Genomic DNA, 26,393 nt, shown 5'->3' on the forward strand with positions numbered 1-26,393 from the left:
CTCGTAAAGTCGGGAACTACATGTATATTACTGCTCGTGAAGGATTAGCGGGCAAAGGGAGAACCAACACACTATCGAAGTAAACAGTAATGACATCAATGTGAAACCGACATACATTGATACTTTTTCAAGGGTAGTCTATCTCTGGTAAACAAAAAATTGTGAACAATGTGAAACAGAGAAATGCAAAACAATGTGGAAATCCTTGTTATACCAGGATTTCCACATTGTTTTGCACTTCTCTTTTTGTGTGCACCATATCAGCAAGCATTTATTTTATGTTACTTTTCAAAGCCTTATATTTTTCATTTGTCACCATGGAAATGTGTAGTTTCCAGACATTGAAATTAACAAAACCACCAGCCATTTGTGGTAAAAGTAACTTTTGTGTTACCAACTAATCTTGTTGTTCTTCTCCACACCAGTTCCAACAGATCTACAACCTTCCTAAAGTTATGCTTCAAAAACTTTATGCAGTATTCAAGTGTGGCCTAGCCATTTCCTTATATAATGAAGTAAGTTCCTCTATCCTTGCTGGCAAAGTCCTGTACATTGCTGACAGAATTCCTTGAGGTGTTCAAGCAGTTCGTCTGGAATATTCGGGGAATTTTACGTTGGACTGTACGTCACACTCAATAATTCTGATTTTGGTGCTGCAAAACAGTGTTATTCTGGGATTACTTCCGTCCAAATGTAACACCTTGTACTTATCTATAATAAACCTAAATGCTGTTGTTCAACACATATATCTAGTTTAATAAATCTTATTATTGTTATTTATTCAGGTTGTTGTTGTGGATGTTAATGACACAAGGGCTACCTAATGGTTAAGAAGAAAGAGCTAAGAGGGCAGTTTATTGTAAACTAAGATCATACGATACAAAGGTTGGCAGAGATGTTAATCACAGTAATGGCAGTGTGCTACAGCAACAGGATCTAGAAAATTTAGGAAGATGAGCTGAGAAGTGACAACTAAAGTTTAACATTGACAAATGCAAAGTACTGCATATGGGTAGAAGTAATCCCAGAGGAACGTACCAACTGTGTGGTACTACACTTAGGGTGGTAGAAAATGAAAAAGACCTGGGGGTAATTGTCCAGTCAGATATGAACTTTTCTAAGCAATGCAGACAGGCTGCCAGAGCAGGTCAAGGGGTTTTGTCAATGACATACACAAATTTTGCTAGCAGGGGAAAGGAGGTGATTGTCCCTCTGTATAAGGCAATGGTCAGGCCACGACTTGAGTACTGCGTACAGGTCTGGAGGCCTCATTTTAGGAAGGATGTAGATTTGCTTGAGCGTGTACAGAGAAGGGCAAATCCTCTTACCAAGAGAGGCTTAAGTTCTGCAAATTACAGCGGCTGGAGACTAGGCCCCTTCTTCCACTTGTTCAGATTATGAACCTAAGGGGGCATAAATTCAAATTGAGGAAAGACAGCTGTAGAATAGATGTGTGGAAATTTGCCTTTAGCCAGCGGGTGGTTAATTGCTGGAACAAACTTCCATCTGTCATGGAAGTTGATAGGTAAATAAATTTAAAGAAGAGCTGGACAAACATTTAGATGGAATGGTTGTGTGAATTTTTTTTTTTTGGCTGATGCTACATAAGCTCATACACTTGCTTTGTTGCATCACATGCCACGATTACTATATTTTATAGTACAGCCCAGTCCCATTCAGGTAAAAGTTCTTTCATATTAGCATCATCTCCAAGAATTTGAAACAGTACCAGTAAGCCATACATTTAAAGTGACTGGAATGTATCTGTGCAGACAGTTAGCAGGGTAGAACAGTCTATAAATAAGCGACGAACAGTCAGTTAATGCACACTGCGGAGTAATGCCGTTCTTCCTCAAGAGGTGCAGGTGAGTGAGATCTGTATGTCCAGTCCTGTCTCGATAATATTATTTCTTCACTCTTGCTTTGTTGGAAGCTGAAGAGACATAGGTTTGGATCTAGTTTTATCTGATAAAGTTTGTTTCCTGAGTAACCTCTCTCCAGATCAGCGACCAGCTATTGTACCATGCTTTATGAATAATAGGTTTATAATTGGTATATAGCGCTTGAAAATGTTGTGAAGCTGTATATGATTATTTGGCTGCAAGGTCTGCTTTTTCATTAGCTGCTATGCCAGAATGTCCTGGGACCCAACAGAATATTACAGTCTTGTTGGATTCATTGCATACAATAATTTAAAGAGTATTTTATTAGAGGGTGATAGGAGGTATATTTCTTCTTATAGCAGAGACTGCACTAAGAGAGTCAATGTATATTAAAGTGGACATGACAGAGTTCAGTAATCTGATCAATGAGAAGAATAGAAACGTAAATGACCTAAGTGCAATCACTATCAAGCACCTGCCACTAAATATGATCAATTCTTCTGTCACTTTATGAAGGTGTATTCCAAAAGAAAAACTACCAAAGAATGCTATTAAACAAAACTGCGGTCTTGAAAGCAAAATTCAAGGAGAAATCAACATCTGCATGGGATGAAGTCGATGAAAAAGTAATAGCCTGTTAGTAATAGCCAAAAAGTAATAACTGTTTCAAACATGCTGGATTTACTGCCTTGAGTGATGTAATATGTGAAGTTTTTTTTTTTTATTTATTTATTTTTTATTACTCCAAAACAGCCGAATCCTTACAGAGGAGGAATACGACAGTAGCAATACAGTAATAATTCTATTTACAATCTGTACACAATGTCAGGTCTCAATATACAATCCTCCTTACAGAGGAGGAATACGACAGTAGCAATACAGTAATAATTCTATTTACAATCTGTACACAATGTCAGGTCTCAATATACAATGTCAAATATACAAGGTCAATTTTCAACGTATGCAATGCATATCATATGTTACAAGCGATTTGCATTTGAGCAAAGCTGTGGTGACAGAGAAATTTGTATTTCTAAGCATTTTGTTGTTTTCTTTTCTTGTTAGTTCACATTAGGTAGGTGCATTGATTGATTTGTGTTATTATTCTTATTGTTATCCCTATTTTTTTTTTTTTTTTTTTATATATAATTGTTATTTATTATCTTTGTTCATTGAAAAAAAAAAATTTTTTTTTTTTTTTAAAGCTAAGTATACCTATCTTTATAGTATTATTATTATTGTTATTAAATTAGTCATTTATTTTCATTCTCTAGTAGCTTGATTGTAAAACCATTGTAACTCTTTTTTGATATTAATGTTTTCATTTAGCATATGAATGAATTCATTTATTGGATTCATTGGTTTTGCACGCTTCTTCTTCTATAGTTAAGAAATATTTGGGCATGTACATCATTAGCATTAGCAGAGGCATATGATGCAAGAAAGCAAGCTTATTCAGCATCAGCCAAAAAAAAAAAAAAAAACACACACCACTCCCATTTCACCCCTCCGTTCATTCGAAATACCTGTCCAGTTGAGCTTTAAATTTGTTTAGGCTATCAACTTCAACAACAAGTGATGGAAGTCAGTTCCACAACCAACCACCCGGTGGGCAAAGGCAAATTTCCGCGCATCTATCCGACATCCGTCCTTCCTCAATTTGAATTTATGCCCTCTGAGGTGATTATTCTGAGCAAGATGAAGAATCCCATTGGCATTGAGCATGCTCAAACCATTCAAAGCCTTATACACTTCTATCAGATCACCTCGCTGGTGCCTAGTCTCCAGACTCTGTAATTTGCAAAAACTTAAGCCTTTCTTCGTAAGAGCAACCCTTTGTTCCATTCACTAATCTTGTTGCCTTTCTCTGTACCCGTTTCAGCAGCTCCACATCCTTCTTGAAATGAGGCCTCCAGACCTGTATACAGTACTCAAGATGGGGCCTAACCATTGCCTTATACAAGGGAATAATCACCTCCTTATCCCTGCTAGAAAAATTCCTGTATATCATTGACAAGACACCATGAGCTACTCTTGCAGCTTGTCTGCACTGCTCAGAGAACTTCATATCTGCCTGCACAATTACCCCCAGGTCCTTTTCATTCTCCACCACTGTCAGTGTAGTACGGCAGAGTTGATACATTGCTCTGGGGTTACTGTTTCCCATATGTAGTACTTTACATTTGTCAATGTTAAACTTCATTTGCCACCTCTCAGCCCATCTGTTCAACCTTTCCAGATCCTGTTGCAGCAGCATAGCATCAGTAGTGTCCTTAACAACCCTGCCAACCTTTGTATCATCTGCAAACTTGGACATTAAACTTGATATCCCATCATCAATATCATTCATAAACACCGAAAACAACAAAGGACCCAACACTGAACCCTGAGGAACTCCACTAATAACATTAGTCCACGTTGAGCAGTGTCCATTGATTACCACTCTCTGTCTTCTGCCACTCAACCATCCCCTTATCCATAGCAGCAATTTGCCTCCAATGCCACACTGCTCCAATTTGTGCAGCAGTCTTCCATGTGCAACAGTATCAAAAGCCTTTCTAAGATCCAAATATATAATATCAAAGTTATTCCCTGCATCCAGTTCTTTTGTGACTACATCATAGTATCCAATCAAATTGGTCAGGCAAGACCTGCCCTTAACAAAACCATGCTGCGTCTGAGCTATAACTGAATTCTTGTCTAGATGATCCTGCAGTGCTTCTTTAACCAGTGCCTCCATTAACTTACCTGGAACAGAAGTTAAACTAACAGGTCTATAATTACTTGTGTCAGCCTTTGATCCTCCTTTGTGAATTGGGGTTACATTTGCACATCTCCAGTCTATGGGTACCTTCCCTGAGTCCAAAGAAGCTCTCATAATTATGGCTAGGGGTTTGCTTACTTCCTTTGCTGCCTCCTTTAATATAACTGGATAGATCCCATCCACCCCAGGTGCCTTTTTTATGTTTATCCTCAACAATCTCTCCTCCACTTTCCTCTCAGTTATTACAAAATCATCAAGCTCACTGCCAATGTTTACTTTAGCTACGTCATTCTCCTTCCTGAATAACTCCTCATGCGTGAATGTAGATGCAAAATACTCATTTAGATTGTTAGCCACCTGAGCAGGACCCTCAACTGTTGAACCATCAATATCCAGTGGACCAATCTGATTCATCCCTTTCCTTCTTGAGTTTAAATATGTAAAGAACTCTTTTCTGTTTTTCTTTGCATCCTTTGCCAAGGATTTTTCGTAGTCTGCCTTTGCCTGCCTAATCTCCTTTGTGACTTGGTTACAGACCAACTTATATCTATCATAGGCTTCCGTGTCACCCATTAATTTGTATGTATCCCATGCATTTTTCTTCTCTGCCACATGTCTCATTAGTTCATCTGACAACCATTTAGGCCTAAACCTTGAACAATATTTCTTAGTTGGTATGTAAAGCCTGGTAGCCTCCAAGATTAGTTCCTTGAATGCTTCCCATTTCGAGTTTGCTGTTGGTAACATCATCAGTTGGTCCCACTGTATAGAATTTAAATACTGTCTCAGACCATCATAGTCGCCTTTACGAAAACAAAAACCCTTCCCTTTACCTCTGATGGTAGTTACCTCCTTGAGTAAATCCCACTTCAACACACTGTGATCACTGCCACCTAGTGGTTCATTTATCTGCAGATTCTTAATGCATGAAGAATCACTACTGATAATCAGATCAAGAGTATTGCTCCCTCTTGTTGCCTCCCGAACATGCTGATGTAGAAAACAATCATCCAATAAATCCACAAAAGCCTTGCTAGTGTGCGAGTGACCAATCCACAAATTCCAGTCAATATCTGGGAAATTAAAATCCCCCATTATAAGACTCTCTGATTTACTGGCCCACTCTATTTCCCTGTACAATATCTTATTATACTCATCAGAGTCATTAGGCCTATAGTTACTATTATTATTACCTAAACTTAAGCTTCAAAGATTATGCAGAAGTGGATGCGGCCATTGAATATTTCAAGATATGCATAAATGAAGAGGAACTCATTGCAGACAAAATGGAATCTTCTGAAATTTGTAAGGATGAAGATGAGGAATCTACTGTCGTTGAACAAGAAGTTTCAGTGAAAGATGCTCATCAAGGATAAGAACGTTGATTTTTTTTCAAGCATCTTGCTACAAAAGTGAAATAACTGCTTCGCGCACCTTCATATTTTTCTTTTAAAACATGCTCTGCCATTGAAACTGTTTTCGTGGATTATTTTAAAGTATGAAACAATTCTTTTATTAGGTCTTGATAGGTATGCAGCCTATGTAGTGAAATTTCCAATTTAATTGTAATCTTACTGCATTCTACAATCAATGCAAAATTTGCAATCATAATTTTCTTGTGTAATACTATAGTAAATATTGTAAATAAGATTATACTACATTGCATTAGTAGAATTACATTAAATATTCAAGCTTTTACTTGTTTTGTTGCTGATTTTATAACGATTGATATAAAGTCCTTCAATACAACAACCATTTTTCTTATTCCCCTACGGAGTCGTTATATAGAGCTTCGAATGTACAAACTGAGTCGTGTAGTATTATATAAGCATTTACAATTAGGAAAAGAGGGAAGACTGGATTTTTGAAGCATATAACAAGAGTAATGTTTTCCTGCAGGGGCATAACAGAGGTTTGTGGCCTTTAATGTAAAGTCTGTGAACTGAAGAGGTTCTGAAAAGACCAAGAAATTCTAAGACCACTATGCTGAATGGTATTTAATTGCCATGAAGTGCTTTTGGTCACAGAGCTCCATAGTCTAAGTACAATCTGATCAGGGCTCTATAAAGATGAAGGGTGTGTCAATCAGCACACCATGACATTGAAGAGCCAGATCAGCATATATTTAATTTCTTTAAGCAGATAATTCAAAGAAATGTTGCAAGGGCTTTAAAATTTAATTTCATATCTAGTATCAAGTCTCTAGAAACCAAACATTGTGGATAGGAGTACATAAATCAGTACATAAAAAAAAAATTAAAAAAAAAAAAAAAAAATGTTCTTGTTTATACTCCAGCGTGACCACCAGGTCAGAGGAATTTACAAAAAATCATGAACACAATTGTTGATCATATTATTTAGCAGTCACAGGATAGAATCATGTTTCACTCAAAGAGAGAGTGCTGAGAGTTCAGGATGAAGTAATCATAGTTTACAGAAATGAGTGATGGATTTCTGTTTAGCTAGGCAGTAACTATTATGTAAGGACCAAAATTCTGTTTTGCCTATAGTAATTTGAAGCTGTCTTTCAACAGTGCTCATGCTGTGACTGACAGGAGATGGTTAGGTCATCTGCATACTTATAAATTTCAATGGTTTTTGGAAGTTCATGTCATGCTTTCATCCAAATCATAAACAGGGTTGCAATATAGAACCTGTGGGACATCTCCACTTGAATCTGAGATGAATAATAGCACGTTCTGATGTTAGATGTGAAAGGTGGATAGCTCTAAGAAATTCTATTTTGACTATTTGAGAGAGGTAGCCCTTGAGTCCTAATCAATAATGCATGTCCTCAACAATACTATGACACCAAGTGATGTCATATTTCTGAATATCTAGGTTGACCACAACTAAATGTCTCATGATGTAGGCAATGAAGATGTTGGATTTTTTTTTAACCAACATCCGCAACATATGACAAATATATCTAGAATATTTGTCAATTTCTGAACTGACAGAAGATTTTAAGATTCAGATAATTTAGGATTCAGATAAGCCTCTTATGCACTATCCTTTCAAAGCTTTTGCCCGAACAGCTTATCAATGATATTGGTCTGTAGTTCTGAAACAGAGAGAAATATCCTTGCCTGGTTTCGATACGGCACAAATGTAAGAGTGATACCATGACAGAGAATTAGCGCTTTCTGGAAAGATCTGGTTGTAAAAAAAAAAAAAAAGAAATAAAATGCAGAGATCAGCTTTGCACAGACACCTAAGCATACTATAGAGAATTCCATGTGGTCTTGTTGCAGCATGTGGAAATTTGATTGATTCTTTGACCTCTACTAGAGTAAGAGGCTGGATATATGGAAGTGAGAGATTTGTTGAGAAATTACCTTCATAATGTCCTCATCAGTTTTAATACAAAAGTAGGACATATAAGAGAGGAAGGTAGAAATATTACACAAGATACTGCTAAAGCATTTGCAACTTCAGTTGGAGAGGATAGATCATGCCCATTCCATCATATTATGGAAGTGCAGTGGTAGAAATCTGCTGTTCAGTTTGTATTTGTTTCCACATAGAGAATTGGTATTTTTGTTCAACGGTTGATGCAAAGGTAATCCATTATGTTTTGCTTTTTCTCTAACTTTCCTAGTTTTGGCATAGTTTTTTTGTAAACAATTAAGTTAGTTGTAGTTAGGAATTTATGAAAGTGATTCCAAGCATGAGTTTCTTCCAGTTTGGCCTTGGAACAATCTGCATTTCACCAATGATTTGTGTACATGCTAGAACAGGTGAGATGTTGGGATGAAAATTTTTGTTATATGGCTAGTAATGTGATCAATATTGTCAAGGTGCTGTTGCTGTACATATTAGCTGTCAAGTAGGATACAAGTGGTATCCTACTAGCTATTTTAGCCTGCTTTGTTAAAAATTTCAAGTAGTTACATACTGCAGGGCACGAGACAACCTGTATTTGAACTGACCAGATGATAGAGAAATGGTCACTGTGAAATGGGTCAGTCAGTCAAGTCAGTGAGCACTGGCCATCCCATTCTTGGAAAAAGAGATACTGAACAGAAGGTTATGTCTATGGATGAGGTTGGCAGTTGAGAATTTGTTAGAGAGTCAGAATTTAAGAGTCAGGTTATAGTTATCAAGAAATATCTGAAGTAGCTAGCCTCTCGTATCCATGGTGGAAGATCGCACAATGGATGACAGGAATTGTGATAAGATTAAGTGCAGTCTAAGAGCAAGGATAAGTTGGTGGAATATACAGTAAATTGTCGAAATAACGGAACATTTGAGCTAATGGCACATTGAGATCGGATGTTTACATACAGCACAGATGAATTGCAGTGCCAAAAAAAGAAAACGGCAAGTCATATGATCACCGTATTTGTTTACGTTCGCCATTTTGAAAGTGAATTCTGTACTGATATCACGGTTTCTACAGCTGTTTTACATTTATTTTAAATTAAAAAACCCCTCACTATGGCTATTAAAGTTAATAAACCTCATACAGAGAAGTAAAGAAAAAAAAACATTAAAACTTAGTCACAAACAATATATAATCCAAACTATTACATTAGGGTCCGGAAAGTTAATTCATATACCCATGTGTATTGTGTGTCCTCTGGTCAATTTGTCTGTTTCTGGATGAAAATGAGGAAAACCTTGCTATCTACACCTGAGACTGACTAACTCAGCCACGGAGTGAAAAAAAGCCCATAAAAGTACCTAGTGTTATTGACGAGATTCGAACCCTGGCCTCTTCCATCCAGTGGCAATACCACTGTGCTACATGCACAGACTAATAAAGATATAATAATCTTGATATAATAAAGAAAACAGAACGGGGCGTAAGCAGGATGTATTAATTGCAGAATATAACATTGGATTGTTAACATTTATAATGTTTTTATGTGCAGTTAATAAAATCTGCATTCTTACTCTCTCTATTTCTGATTTAGCCTCAGTATTAAATATTTCTAAATTAAATATATTGAAAACAAAACTTTCTAGATAATGGAAAAATTAAAATAAAAGCACCTTGAATCCCTGAAGGTGCTGTTATTCTGAAAGAATAATGTAAATGGATGCAATGGTTATTGTTATTTCTACTGTACTGCAAAGAACCAGGTGTATCTAGGATGTCAAACTGTGGCAGATCTGAAGGACAGCATTAGACATTATGTGCTGGCTATTTTAGCTGACATGTTACATTCTGCTGTAGTAGTAGTAGTGGCATGTGATGCAAGAAAGCAAGTGTATGAGCTTATGCAGCATCAGCAAAAAAAAAAAAAAAATCACACCATTCCCTACAAATGCCTGTCCAGTTCCTCCTTAAATTTATTTAACCTATCGGCAAATTTCCGCACATCTATTCTACATCTGTCTTTTCTTAATTTGAACTTATGCCCCCTTAGGTTTGTAATCTGAACAAGTGGAAGGATCCATCATAATTCAGCATGCTCAACCCAATTCAAGGACTTATACACTTCAAACTTATACACTTATACACTTCAATAGAATAGAAACAGGTGCATGTATACTTGCGTGTACACTAATGCTAGGAGTTTAGTAAATAAATTTGATGAATTTGAGATATTACTCAAAACATCAAAGGCAGATATTGTTGGGATATCAGAGACGTGGTGTCACACAGATATAAGGAATGCAGAACTGGAATTTGGGGAGTACAACGTCTACAGAAAGGATAGGAAGGGAGGAGGGGTTATGCTATTAGTTAAAAAACACATAAAATCCAAGGAAGTGAAGCCAGTTGACATCGCTGGACAGTGCAGTGTTGAGTCAGTTTGGTGTGACATAAGCATAGGTAAATCAAAATTGAGAGTAGGAGTGTGCTATAGGCCTAATGACTCTGATGAGTATAATAAGATATTGTACAGGGAAATAGAGTGGGCCAGTAAATCAGAGAGTCTTATAATGAGGGATTTTAATTTCCCAGATATTGACTGGAATTTGTGGGTTGGTCACTCGCACACTAGCAAGGCTTTTGTGGATTTATTGGATGATTGTTTTCTACACCAGCATGTTCGTGAGGCAACAAGTGGGAGCAATACTCTTGATCTGATTATCAGTAGTGATTCTTCATGCATTAGGAATCTGCAGATAAATGAACCACTGGGTGGCAGTGATCACAGTGTGCTGAAGTGGGATTTACTCAAGGAGGTAACTACCATCAGAGGTAAAGGGAAGGGTTTTTGCTTACGTAAAGGCGACTATGATGGTCTGAGACAGTATTTAAATTCTATACAGTGGGACCAACTGATGATGTTACCAACAGCAAATTCAAAATGGGAAGCATTCAAGGAACTAATCTTGGAAGCTACCAGGCTTTACATACCAACCAAGAAATATTGTTCAAGGTTCAGGCCTAAATGGTTGTCAGATGAACTAATGAGACATATGGCAGAGAAGAAAAATGCATGGGATACATACAAATTAATGGGTGACGTGGAAGCCTATGATAGATATAAGTTGGTCTGTAACCAAGTCACAAAGGAGATTAGGCAGGCAAAGGCAGATTATGAGAAATCCTTGGCAAAGGATGCAAAGAAAAACAGAAAAGAGTTCTTTACCTATTTAAACTCAAGAAGGAAAGGGATGAATCAGATTGGTCCACTGGATGTTGATGGTTCAACAGTTGAGGATCCAGCTCAGGTGGCTAACAATCTAAACGAGTATTTTGCATCTACATTCACACATGAGGAGTTATTCAGGAAGGGGAATGTCGTAGGTGAAGTAAACATTGGCAGTGAGATAGATGATTTTCTAATAACTGAGAGGAAAGTGGAGGAGAAATTGTTGAGGATAAACATAAAAAAGGCACCCGGGGTGGATGGGATCTATGCAGTTATATTAAAGGAGGCAGCAAAGGAAGTAAGCAAACCCCTAGCCATAATTATGAGAGCTTCTTTGGACTCAGGGGAGGTACCCATGGACTGGAGATGTGCAAATGTAACCCCAATTCACAAAGGAGGATCAAAGGCTGACACAAGTAATTATAGACCTGTTAGTTTAACTTCGGTTCCAGGAAAATTAATGGAGGCACTGGTTAAAGAAGCACTGCAGGATCATCTGGACAAGAATTCAGTTATAGCTCAGACACAGCATGGGTTTGTTAAGGGCAGGTGTTGTCTGACCAATTTGATTGGATACTATGATGTAGTCACAAAAGAACTGGATGCAGGGAATAACTTTGATATTATATATTTGGATCTTAGAAAGGCTTTTGATACTGTTGCGCATGGAAGACTGCTGCACAAATTGGAGAAGTGTGGCATTCGAGGCAAATTGCTGCTATGGATAAAGGGATGGTTGAGTGACAGAAGACAGACAGTGGTAATCAATGGACACTGCTCAACGTGGACTAATGTTATTAGTGGAGTTCCTCAGGGTTCAGTGTTGGGTCCATTGTTGTTTTCTGTATTTATAAATGATATTGATGATGGTGTATCAGGCTTAATGTCCAAGTTTGCAGACGATACAAAGGTTGGCAGGGTTGTTAAGGACACTACTGATACTATGCTGCTGCAACAGGATCTGGAAAGGTTGAGCAGATGGGCTGAGAGGTGGCAAATGAAGTTTAACATTGACAAATGTAAAGTACTACATATGGGAAACAGTAACCCCAGATCAACGTATCAACTCTGTGGTACTACGCTGACAGTGGTAGAGAATGAAAAGGACCTGGGGGTAATTGTGCAGGCAGATATGAAGTTCTCTGAGCAGTGCAGACGAGCTGCAAGGGTAGCTCATGGTGTCTTGTCAATGATATACAGGAATTTTTCTAGCAGGGACAGGGATGTGATTATTCCCTTGTATAAGGCATTGGTCAGGCCACACCTTGAGTACTGTATACAGGTCTGGAGGCCTCATTTCAAGAAGGATGTAGAGCTGATGGAACGAGTACAGAGAAGGGCAACAAGATTAGTGAATTTAACAAAGGGTTGCTCTTACGAAGAAAGGCTTAAGTTTTGCAAATTACAGAGCCTGGAGACTAGGCATCGCCGAGGTGATCTGATAGAGGTGTACAAGGCTTTGAATGGCTTGAGCATGCTCAATGCCGATGGGATTCTTCCTCTTGCTCAGAATAATCACCTGAGAGGGCATAAATTCAAATTGAGGAAGGACGGATGTCGGATAGATGTGCGGAAATTCGCCTTTAGCCAGCGGGCAGTTGGTTTGTGGAATAGACTTCCATCGCTTGTTGTTGAAGTTGATAGCCTAAACAAATTTAAGGCTCAGCTGGACAGGTATTTCGAACGAATTGAGGGGTGAAATGGGAGTAGTGGTTGTTTTTTTTTTTTTTTTTTTTGGCTGATGCTGAATAAGCTTGCTTTCTTGCATCATATGCCTCTACTAATGCTAATGCAATCAGATCACCTAGCAGATGCCTAGTCTCCAATTTCCAGAAATTAAGCCTCTCTTGGTAAGAGGATCCCTTCATTCCCCTCACCAATCTTGTTACCCTTCTCTGTACACGCTCAAGCAAATCTACATCCTTCCTAAAATGAGGCCTCCAGACCTGTACGCAGTACTCAAGGCGTGGCCTGACTATTGCCTTATACAAGGGAATAATCACCTCCTTATCACTGCTAGAAAAATTCCTATATATCATTGACAACACACCATGAGTTACTCTTGCAGCCCGTCTGCACTGCTCAGAGAACTTCATATCTGCCTGCACAACCACCCCCCAGGTCCCTTTCATTCTCTACCACTGTCAGTGTAGTACCACAGAGTTGATACGTTGCTCTGGGGTTGCTGTTTCCCCATATGTAGTACTTTACATTTGCCAATGTTAAACTTCATTTGCCACCTCTCAGCCCATCTGCTCAACCTTTCCAGATCCTGTTGCAGCAGCATAGTGTCAGTAGTGCCCTTAACGACCCTGCCACCTTCGTATCGTCTGCAAACTTGGACATTAAGCTTGATATACCATCATCAATATCATTTATAAATACAGAAAACAATAATGGACCCAACACTGAACCCTGAGGGACTCCACTAATAACCTTAGTCCACGATGAGCAGTGTCCATTGATTACCACACTGTCTTCTCCCCCTCAACCACCCCTTTATCCATAGCAGCAATTTCCCTCCAATACCACACTGCTCCAATTTGTGCAGCAGTCTTCCATGTTCAACAGCATCAAAAGCCTTTCTAAGATCCAAGTATATAATATCAAAGTTATTCCCTGTATCCAGTTCTTTTGTGACTGCATCATAGTATCCAATCAAATTGGTCAGGCAAGACTTTCCCTTAACAAAACCATGCTGTGTCCGAGCTATAACTGAAGTCTTGTCTAGATAATCCTGCAGTGCTTCTTTAACCAGTGCCTCCATTAATTTTCCTGGAACAGAAGTTAAACTCACAGGTCTATAATTACTTGTGTCAGCCTTTGATCCTCCTTTGTGAACTGGGGTCACATTTGCACATATCCAGTCTGTGGGTACCTCCCCACGGAGTCCAAGGAAGCTCTCATAATTATGGCTAAGGGTTTGCTTACTTCCTTTGCTGCCTCCTTTAATATAACTGGATAGATCCCATTCACCCCAGGTGCCTTTCCTGTGTTTATCTTCAACAATTTCTCCTCCACTTTACTCTGTTATTACAAGATTCTCTAGCTTACTGCCAGAGTTGGATATACCTCTGGCATTCCCCTCGCTGAATAACTCCTCATGTGTGAATGTCGATGCAAAATATTCATTTAGTTTGTTAGCTACATGAGCAGGATCATCAACAGCTGACCCATCGATATCAAGTGGACCAATCTGATTCATCCCCTTCCTTCTAGAGTTTACATAAGTAAAGAACTGTTTTCTGTTTTTCTTTGCATCCCTTGCCAAAGATTTCTCATAATCTGCCTTCGCCTGCCTAACCTCCTTTGTAACTTGGTTACAGATCAACTTGTATCTATCATAGGCTTCTGTGTCACGTGTTAATTTGTATGTATCCCATGCATTTTTCTTCTCTGCCATATGTCTCATTAGTTCATCTGACATCCATTTAGGCCTAAACCTTGAACAATATTTCTTAGTTGGTATGTCAAGCCTAGTAGCTTCCAAGATAAGTTCTTTGAATGCTTCCCATTTTGAATTTGCTGTTGGTAACATCATCAGTTGGACCCATTGTATAGAATTTAAATACTGTCTCGGTCCATCATAGTCGCCTTTACGAAAGCAATAACCTTTCCCTTTACCCCTAATGGTAGTTACCTCTTTGAGTAAATCCCACTTCGGCACACTGTGATCACTGCCACCTAGTGGTTCATTTATCTGCAGATTCCTAATGCATGAAGAATCACTACTGATAATCAAATCAAGAGTATTACTCCCTCTAGTTGCCTCCCAAACTTGCTGATGTAGAAAACAATCATCCATTAAATCCACAAAAGCCTTGCTAGTGTGTGAGTGATCAGCCCCCAAATTCCAGTCAATATCTGGGAAATTAAAATCCCCCATTATAAGACTCTCTGATTTACTGGCTCACTCTATTTCCCTGTACAGTTTCTTATTATACTCATCAGAGTCATTAGGCCTATAGCACACTCCTACTCTCAATTTTGATCTCCCAGTGCTTATGTCACACCAAACTGACTCGACACTGCACTGTCCGGCGATGTCGACTGGCTTCACTTCCTTGGATTTTATGTGTTTCTTAACTAATAGCATAATCTCTCCTCCCTTCCTATCCTGTCTATCCTTCCTGTACACATTGTACTCCCCAAGTTCCAGTTTTGCATTCCTTACGTCGTTGTTGTTGGTTTGTTGTTTAATGGCACTAGGGCTACTAAGGCCATATTGTGTCTTGCATTCCTTATATCTGGGTGACACCACTTCTCTGATATTCCAACAATATCTGCCTTTGATGTTTTGACCAACACCTCAAATTCATCAAATTTATTTACCAAACTCCTAGCATTGGTGCATACGCAAGTATACATGCACCTGTTTCTATTCTTAGCTACCCTAACACAACCCATGTACTGCAATGACTCCCAGCAGTCTCTGAAACTCTGCATCTTGTTTTCCAGGCTGCTGCTCATTCCAATAGAAGTAGTGCAGTTTGTCAGCAATTTGAGCAGCACTATCAACAGTCAAATCATCGATATGAAATAGACCAATCTGATCCATCCCCTCCCTACTACTTGTTTATATAATTAAAAAAAAAGTCTTGACTGTTTTTCTTTGCATCCTTTGCCAAAGAATTCTCGTAATCTGCCTTCACTTGCCTAACCTCCTTTGTGAACTGATTACAGACTAGCTTATATCTACCACAGGCTTCTGTCACCTGATAATTTATATGCTTCCCATGTATTTTTCTTCTCTGCCATGAGTCTCATCAGCTCATCTGACATCCAATTAGGCTAATACCTTGAAGAGTATTTCTTAGTTGGTATGAAAAGCCTAGTAGCATTAATTTTTAATTCCAGGAATGCTTCACTTCTACAATTTGCTAATGGCAACATCAGTTTGGTCCCGCTATATGGAATTTAACTGTCTAAGGCCTCTGTAGTCACCTTCAAGAAAGAAAAAAATGCTTCCCTTTACCCCTGATCATAGATGAATCTTTAATCCAAAATCAATACACTGATCACTGCCATCTAGTCGTTCTTTTATCTGCAGATGTTTAATACATGAATAATCACTGCTGATAATTAGATCAAGAGTATTGCTCCCTCTTGTTGCCTCTCTAACATGCTGCTGTAGAAAACAGTCATCCAAAAACACAAAAAATTTGCTAGTCTGTGAGTGACCAACCCACAAGTTCCAGTCAATATCTGGAAAGTTAAAGTTCCCATTATAGGACATTCTGATTTACTGGCCCACAATTTCTCTGTACATTTGTTCGTTGTACACATCAGAGCCATTATACCTATAACACACTACTCTCATTTTTGCTTTTCCAGTGCTTATGCCACACCAAACTAACTCAACATTACACTGGCCACCCATGTCAATGGGATACACTGCCTTAGATTTTGTTTCTTAAATAAGAGCATAACCCCCCCTCCTATCCTGTCTGTCCTTTCCATGTTATGGAATTGGGGGAAACCCTAAGCTAAACTATACTATATTCTTTCTGTATACATTATACTCCCCATATTCAAATTCTGCACCCCTTATATCTGAGTGACACCAGGTCTCTATATCCAAACAATATCTGCATTTGATGTCTTCACCAGCACTTCAAATTAATGACATTATTTTCTATGCTCCTAACATTGGTGTACATGTAAGTATACATTCACTTGTTCTTTCTCTTAGTAACCTTAATACAGCACATGTATTTACTTGTTTCATGATGATTTCAGCAGTGCTTAAAATCTACAACACCTTGCTTTCAAGGCTGCTGCTCGTTCCAATAGAAGCAGTGCAAGAATCACTCTCACATCTGCCTGCAGCTTTTGTTAATCTAGTAATCTGTGTATGCCCCCAAACTATTATGGGGGATACACAGGCAAAATTCTTTGTTTTTTCTTTTCTCTCAGCACAATGAACCAATTACAGCATATCTTGACCTCGAGTAATTGTATTGCAATGGTATAGGAATTTTAAAAGTAATCCATGCACAAAGAATGTCCAATAATGCATCTTCACTTCACAAGTGTCAGTACTACACTTGAAGCATGTCCATTTCCTCCCATCTCATCCAATGCTCCTGCGCATAATACACTTCAATAACCAGACCCATCTGGCTGTCAGCAGAGACAGTTGTATTCCAATTTGTATCTTTTATTTCAGTTGCATTTTCTGAAAACTCTACAGCCTCTCCATAGGATAATGGATTCAACTAGTCACAGTTGTTTTCCAGAAAAATAAATTTTTAGCATTGTGCTGTTTAGGTGGTCCAATAAAGGCTTGATTTTATAAAGATGTGTACACAGTTCTTAAAGATTTTGTGCAAATTGCAGGCATCTATCTCTTTATTAGTAAAAATCTATTTCTGCTCCTAAACAATGAAAAACATTTTGATGCCAACAGCAGATCTGTTTTCCAATAATCTTGAATTATTGATGGACAAATATCCCTATGTGAAGAATAAATCCCAAGAAAATTTATTTTACAAACTCTAATATCTCTCCATTCATTATTTGCGAGTGAGTTTTCATACTTGTTTCATATACAACAGCTGCATAAGCATTGGTTCAAAGGCAACTGATAAAATTCATAATTTGAGCAGCTCAAATTAACTAATTGAATATTTCTCACTGGAACATGGATCATCACTCCAAGTAACAATGGATTTGTGGTCTGTAGCTTGTAACATGTAGGAGTGTGTTATAGACCTAATGACTCGAATGAGTACAACGAACAATTGTACAGAGAAATAGAGTGGGATAGTAAATCAGAATGTCTTATAATGGCGGATTTTAACTTCCCAGATACTGGAACTTGTGGGTTGGTCACTCACACACTAGTAAGACGCCGACCGGGCTAGCCGGGTGGGTAAAGTGCCTGCCTGGCAACCCAAAGGTCGTGGGTTCGATTCCCGCCTCAAGCTTGGATCAATGTACTGCAAAAACCTTGGGAGGTGCATTATGGCCACAGAAGCCTATGCGCCAACAACTACCAAAAAAAAAAAAAAAAAAAAAAAAAAAAAACTAGTAAGACTTTTGTGGATTTATTGGATGATTCTTTTCTGCAGCAGGATGTTCGAGAGGCAACCAGAGAGGGTAATACTCTTGATCTAGTTATCAGCAGTGATCATTCGTGTATTAAGAATTTGCAGATAAAGGAACCACTAGGTGGCAGTGATCACAGTGTACTGATGTGGGATTTACTTAAAGATATAATTACCATCAGGGGTAAAGGAAAGGGTTTCTGCTTCCGTAAAGGTGAGTACAGTGGTCTCAGACAGTTTTTAAATTCTGTACAGTGAGATCAACTGACGATGTTAGCATTAGCATTAGTAGAGGCATTTGTTGCAAGAAAGCAAGCTTATGCAGCATCAGCCAAAAAAAAAAAAAAAAAAACCACTTCCACTTCACCCCTCTGTTCGTTCAAAATACCTGTCCAGCTGAGCCTTAAACTTATTTAGGCTATCAACCTCCACCACAAGGGAGGGAAGTCTGTTCCACCAACCAACCACCCGCTGGCTAAAGGCAAATTTCCGCACGTCTATCCTACATCTGTCTTTCCTCAATTTGAATTTATGCCCTCTCAGGTGATTTGTCTGAGCTAGAGGAAGAATCCCATCAGCATTGAGCATGCTTAAACCATTCAAGGCTTATACACCTCTATCAGATCACCTCGCTGGTGCCTAGTCTCCAGACACTGTAATTTGCAAAACTTAAGCCTTTCTTCGTAAGAGCAACCCTTTGTTCCATTCACTAATCTTGTTGCCCTTCTCTGTAAGGGCAACAAGTGTTTTAAGCACCTTTTTAAATCTTTGGTTGTTAACACTTTTTTGCCAGGAACTTCTTTAACTTCGTCTTCATTATCTTTGTCTTCGTTGCTAACAAAGTTTTCTAAATCTTCCACTGAAAAACCATCATCTTCTGCATTCAATAAATTTCTAACATCCTCTTCATCGACATTTTCGAAACCTATTGATTGAGCCATCTGGATAACTTCATTTCTAATTTCTTGGATGTTATTTTCTTCTTCTAGTACAACTTCTGGCCATATTTTGAGCCAAACTCCATTTAAGCATTTCTTAGTGACTTCTTTCCAAGAACTATCAATGTTTTCAATTGCGTTTTTAATGGTGTAATTTTTCCAAAAAGTTTTAACTGTCATTTCCTCTTTATCCTCTAGTTCAGTTAAATTGCTTAATGTTCGACGCAGATAATAAGCTTTAAATGATGCTATTATTCCCTGATCCAATGGTTGAATCAGGGAAGTTGTGTTTGCTGGAAGAAACACAACTTTGACAGGAATGCATGTATCCAACGTGTTAAGATCAGTAGGATGTCCCGGAGCATTGTCTAACAACAAAAGAGCTTTTTCTTCAAAGTTGTTTTTTTGACAATACCGTTTTACTTCAGGACAAAAGTGGTTAACAAACCAATCAGTAAATAACTCCTTGGTAACCCACGCTTTTCTATTTGCTTTCCATATTACAGGTAAATTCATTTTAATGCCCTCGGAATTTCTGAATGGTAAACTAATAATTTTAATTTATAATCGCCAGAGGCATTTGATCCAAAGAGTAACGTTAAACGGTCTTTGGCTGCTTTGAACCCAGCAGCTGATTTTTCTTCAATAGAAATGAAGCTTTTTGTTGGTAGCCGTTTCCAGAACAAACCGCTTTCGTCAACACTGAACACCAAATTTGGTGAAAATTTTCACGTTCAATTATTTCCTTTAGTTTTTCTGGAAACTTATTTGCAGCTTCTCCTGTTAATTTTGCACTATGAATCCTTGCCTGTTTTTTAAATTTCTCGAACCAACCACGAGAAGCCCCAAAGGTTTCCGTAATTTCTTCAGTTTGTTTAGATTTCAGGTGATTAAACTGGAATATTTTTTTTATGTTAAATGGGGCTTGAAATTGCGGACTTCGTTATATCGAAGCTTCGTTATCAGAGGTACCGTTAACCGAGGTATGCCTGTACGTAGTTATAGACAAAGCTGATTTCCACAGAAAAGAATGTTAAAGATATATATATTCTGCCACTAAGAAAACAAATCATATATATGAGATTGTAGTTTAGAAACTACAATCTCATATATATCAACAAGCTAGTTGATATACATAAGGTTTCTGATGTAAACAAATAAAAATAACAGACCAAACAAAAATCCATTACAATGACAGAAGTGCAAATGGGGGGGGGGTTGAAAAGGTTATCATTATGGTAAACACACTAGTGGTTCTTTCAGTAAAGTCTGCAATAAAAGCAAACAGGTTTGAGGCATAAGGTTTCAATTCTACAAGAACTGAGAAGAGACTCAGCTGAAGATGCAAGGCATTTTCACCTTGAACAGCCTTGTCAATCTTACACTGTGCATAATCAAAATTATTCTAATAATACAATAGTTCCACCTTATAAAATGTTAAATCTGACATGGAAATTCATCCAAACTTATCCATAAGGCTTTATGAATGGTTCTCCATGGAACTGTGGTAATGCAAAAGGTTTGGCAAGTACTGGATACTGTCCACACAAGTTTCAGCTTGACGATTTTGCACCACTTCAATTCTCTGAACCACATCCTGGGTGGTGAATGAAAAATAACTTCAACTGAGTGAAGAAACCATTTTGTTCAAAATGCTTAATATTCAATATAGCCAATCTTGAACACAGCAGTCATACATATTTATTTATTTCTCTACACTTGAAATGCTCTCAGAAGTGTGACAATGCAATTATTTTTTTAATAGCAATTAACAGCACTATTAGCATTTTGCTAACACAGACAATGGTGACTATAAGCAAGTTTTTTCCAAATAATTGTTAAAAAAAAAGAGTACTGCTAACAATACAAAAGACATTCTTCAGTGAGCCCACAGTTTAAAGATACAGAATTTTTATAATAACAGGAAACGCCTTTACATGACCTCATGTAAAGACTTTCCTAAATCTAAATTACACGTGAAGAAAATAAGTTGCGCAAATGCCTCCTCTCTGTGAGCCTGCTAACAAAATTATACTAAAACTTTTGCATTTTTTAACTAGCCCTTCATCTGCCATCAATGGCTTAACATCTTTCTTCAGTTAAATGTCTCCAAAACAGAAGGCAACTTCACAAACAAGTTATGTAATTCATTTTAATCAACTATAAACATATACATCCTTTATAATTGTGGCCACTAGATATGTAAAAGGAACTGTCTGAAATGTATAGCTAATTTAACTTAAAGTAAATTAATTTATCTAAATATCAAAATAATGAAATCTCTCTTGCTACATCACCTTAATTCCTGCATTTTTGGTATGCTCCACAAGGATTATATATATAGGACATTTTCTATCCTTTATGGATTATTACTTACATGAATTAAATACTGAACCACAAGACTTTTAGCATGTCACGAAATACCTAAGTGCTGTCAGTTAACGTTATGGGACCAAATCCCTTAAGAAAAGTGTCCTATCAGTTTTTCTTAAGGGATTTGGTTTCAAGACGTTATCTGACAGCCGAAAAACATGAAGCAAAAAAGAGATTAATGGGTCTGTATGGAACTAGAACGAATAATTCGATCGTATCATCTTTATCAAGGGATTCTGATATCACAGCAAATCGATCAAGTGTGTGTGCATGCGTGTGTATACATTAAATGAGACATATCTTATATCAGTGCCAGATGATTTCACTTCTTCAGAAGTAATTATCACAGTAACATTTCACTATGTTTTATACGGTCAGAATTAAGAAATGCATCTAATGAAGCCTGTACTGCTTTCTTAAAAAAATTCTGAAATACATGAAATTTATATTTAGAATGCTTGCATTTCGTTCGAATCAACGCCAGAATCCAAAACAAACATGTACGACACCTCTCCTTTTCCCTTAATAAGCATTTTAAATCCAGATTTTATATATCAACCACTTATTTTTTCGTTTTCTTTCAGTGTTAGACAAAAATTACCATACACAAAAGCAGCAAATTACCAAGTCGTAATCCTCTTCATCATCACACATGAAATCATCCTCAGCGTCCGACATGTTTACCCGGTGCCGTCAATTCTGCACGTTATGAAGCACCACCTACAGAATAACAGAAAGAGCAGAACCTATTCCAAATAAGTTTTAATACAAGCTGAACGGGCAAGAAAAATCGTTGCTCCTCGTTGGATGATTCCGATAACTAAATCGTACACATACATACGGGGGAGCTTTTTCATTTAAAAAGCATTTCAAAAAAATGTTGTCAATTACAACATTTTGCAGACCCTTCAAAAGTTACCAAAATGGAAGTACCAGTCAACCCCCACCCACCAAACAAAATTTCTAGTGAGCCACTGAACCAAACAGAGGTCTCAATTCAGACGCGTTAAAACATAACCAATAAAAAGAATAGGCACCAAATTTGTAATGATAGCTTTTTTATCAATGACGAAAGTACCACATGCGTGGTTCACCATCATGAAGAAAGCGGAAGTTGGGAGAATACAAGAAAAAAAAAAAAAAATCTGTCATATTAGACAGACACAAAATAAACGTTAAAAGCTGGTGTGTAGAATGTCCACAAATTGCTTTTGTTCTCTGGTCGATTTGCTGTTTCGATGGACGAAACATTTAAGTTTACGGGAGTAAAAAGTTTCCTGTCTACGCCTAAGACCGAATAATTCACGGAGTGAATAAAAAGCCTATAAAAAGTTTATCCCATTATTGATGGGATTCAAACGGAGCCTTTTTCCATTGGGCGTGGGAAGGGCATTGATTCAAATTCAAATTATTATTTTAGGGCCATCCATAATCTCTTACATATACCCATATATGTATTATTACTGTAAATTGCATGTGTTCTCTGGTCGATTTGCCTATTTTGCGGAATGAAAAAACCCAAGTTTCTAGGAGGATAAACCTTACAATCTACGCCTGAGACCGACTAACTCAGTCACGGAATGAAAAAAGCCCATTAAAGTTCCTCGCGTCATCGACTGGATTCGAACCTGGGCCTGTTCCATCCAGTGTGCGGAGGACGGTGACGATACCACTGTACAACACGCAGACAAGGACATTGATTTTATTCTTTACATATATATATATATTTATATATATATATTTTTATTATTATATTTAGGCGACCCGAATAATTAAATTCTTCTGCCGTGTTGTGTCTTATGTCTGTTAATTGCGTGTGTGCTATAGTCGATTTGTCTGTTTGCTGGACGAAAACTCCTAGTTTCTGGGAGTTTCAAAAACCTTGCTGTCTACGCCTGAGACTAACTCAGCCATGGAGTGAAAAAAAAAAACTTTAAAGATTGTTGTTTTGATTATGAGCTCCAATGCGGAGTCAGTTTTATTGAATGGTGCTCAGACTACAGAGAAGAGAGAATTAATTAGAATCCCACTCTGGCAGTGAGCTAGATGAATTTTTAATAACTGAGAGGAAAGTGGAGGAGAAATTGTTGAAGATAAACATAAAAAAGGCACCCAGTGTGGATGGGATCTATCGAGTTATATTAAACGAGGCAGCAAAGGAAGAAAGCAAACCCTTAGCCAAAATTATGACAGCTTCTTTGGGCCCAGGGGAGATACCCATGGACTGAAGATATGGAAATGTGACTCCAATTAACAAAGGAGTATCAAAGGGCGACACAAGTAATTATAGACCTGTTATTTTAACTTCTGTTCCGGGAAACGTAATGGAGCCACTGGTTAAAGAAGCACTGCAGGATCATCTAGACACGGTTTCAGTTATAGTTCGGAAACAGTACGGTTTTGTTAAGGGAAAGTCCATTGTTAAGGGAAAGTCTTGCCTGACCAATTTGATTGGATACTACGATGTGGTCACAAAGGAACTGGATTCACGGAATAACTTTGATATTATATACTTGGATCTTAGAAAGGCTTTTGATACTGTTGCACATAGAAGATTGCTGCACAAATTGGAGCAGTGTGGCATTGGAGGCAAATTGCTGCTAGGGATAAAGGGATAATGAGGGGGAGAACACAGAGAGTGGTAATCAATGGACACTGCCCATCGTGAACTAATGCTATTAGTGGAGTCCCTCAAGTTCAGTGTTGGGTCCATTGTTGTTTTCGGTATTTATAAATGCTATTGATGATGCTATATCAAGCTTAATTTCCAAGTTTGCAGACGATACAAAGTTTGCCAGGGTTGCTAAGCACACTACTGATGCTATGCTGCTGCAACAGGATCTGGAAAGGTTGAGCAGATGGGCTGAGAGGTGGCAAATGAAGTTTAATATAGACAAATGTAAAGTACTACATACGGGAAACAGTAACCCCAGAGTAACGTATCAACTCTATGGTACTACACTGACAGTGGTAGAGAATGAAAAGGACCTGGGGTTATTGTGCAGGCAGATATTATTATTATTATTATTATTATTAATGGCCATATGGTACAAGGAAGCCTGAGGCTTATGCTGCACCAGCCAAAAAAAAAAAAAAAAAATTCCCAAGTTACCCCCTGAGAGAGAGAGAGAGAGAGAGAGAGAGAGAGAGAGAGAGAGAAGTAGAAAGGAATCACCAAGAAAGTGAAGAATGATGATATCCAGCTCAGGACCCTGGGTTTGCCAAGCCCATACTCACTAGATGTGATCCCCCGGGGTTATATATATATATATATATATATACAATATATAATTTTATTCTTTATATAGAGGTACTAGGTAAACATCAATTATAGATCACCACAAAATTTAAAAGATACTGTACACCTTTTTATAATGAAATAAACATATAAATTAAAAAATAACAAGTTTAAGTAACTTAACCTCAAATTACGTGGTATCCCTGGAATGTTGTTGCGGCACCCCGGTTGAAAACCACTGCACTAGCTGATCCCGAAGCCTCCTAACGAGTTACCAACAGGTGTGGTGGTGGTGTACTAACTAGCGGCCAGCCTGCGAACACCGATTTAGAGCTGTACCCTCGAAATGTAAGGAAGATTGGATCTCGCTTTGATGTTCTCATCACCTCAAAAGTCATCAGTCATACTGCATGATGGAAGAAATGGGGAAGGTTTGACGGGAACTTAGTTCTGGAGACTAAACATGGGTTTCACCACTTCAAGTTTCCAATAAGCAAAGTGGTGGTATTGCACCCGTTTTTGAGAGTCATCTGCCACTTAGTATTACCTGGTAACACAGAGGGATGGCATTCCCCCATGTGGTGCGGGTGACACACCTCGACACCTGCTTACATTGCTTCACACCTAGGTGGTCACCTGCAGTGTGCATGTGCATGGAGGTTATACCCAGCATTACTAACACAGTCCCACTATTGTGAAGGTTCAAGCAGAGGATTTGGGTTTCACAGACCTTCCGGACTTCGCCGAAATTAGCATTAGTAGAGACACATGATGCAAGAAAGCAAGGTTATGTAGCATCAGGCAAAAAAAAAAAAAAAAAAACTCTCCCATTCTAACCATCTGTTCGTTCCAAATACCTGTCCATCCCAGCCTTAAATTTATTTAGGCTATCAACTTCCACAACAAGGGATGGAAGTCTGTTCCACCAACCAACTACCCGCTGGCTAAAGGCAAATTTCCGCACATCTATCCAATATCTGTCTTTCCTCAATCAGAATTTATGCCCTCTCAGGTGGTTATTCTGAGCAACAGGAAGAATCCCATTGGCATTGAGCATGCTCAAACCATTCAAGGTTTCATACACCTCTATCAGATCACCTCGCCGGTGCCTAACCTGCAGACACTGTAATTTGCAAAACTTAAGCCTTTCTTCGTAAGAGCAACTCTTTGTTCCATTCACTAATCTTGTTGCCCTTCTCTGTACTCGTTCCAACAGTCTACATCATTCTTAAAATGAAGCCTCCAGACCTGTATACAGTACTCAAGGTTGAGTACAGTATGCCTTATACAAGGGGATAATCACCTCCTTATCCCTGCTAGAAAAATTCCTGTATATATCATTGACAAGACACCATCAGCTACACTTGCAGACCGTCTGCACTGCTCAGAAAACTTCACATCTGCCTGCAAAATTATCCCCAGGTCCTTTTCGTTCTCTACCACTGTCAGTGTAGTACCTCAGAGTTGATACGTTACTCTGAGGTTACTGCTTCCCATATGTAGTACTTTACATTTGTCAATGTTACTTCATTTGCCACCCCTCAGCCCATCTTCTCAACTTTTCTAGATCCTGTTGCAGCAGCATAGCGTCAGT

General features: G+C 38.2%; 1 protein-coding gene across 1 annotated transcript in view; it reads right to left on the reverse strand.

Annotated features, from left to right (window-relative positions):
* alien (COP9 signalosome complex subunit 2 alien) overlaps positions 1-22,380 on the reverse strand; it is a 424,708-nt gene extending 402,328 nt beyond the window's left edge. Inside the window, exon 1 of the mRNA XM_090368501.1 lies at positions 22,186-22,380. Within this exon, the coding sequence (XP_090224627.1) occupies positions 22,186-22,239 (54 nt within the window). The 5' untranslated portion in view covers positions 22,240-22,380. The remainder of the gene's footprint in view (positions 1-22,185) is intronic.
* Between the last annotated feature and the right edge of the window lie 4,013 nt (positions 22,381-26,393).

The sequence above is a fragment of the Mastigoproctus giganteus genome, chromosome 2 (genome assembly GCF_048544385.1).
Source record: "Mastigoproctus giganteus isolate SK-2022 chromosome 2, ASM4854438v1, whole genome shotgun sequence".
Classification (NCBI taxonomy): Eukaryota; Metazoa; Arthropoda; class Arachnida; order Uropygi; family Thelyphonidae; genus Mastigoproctus; species Mastigoproctus giganteus.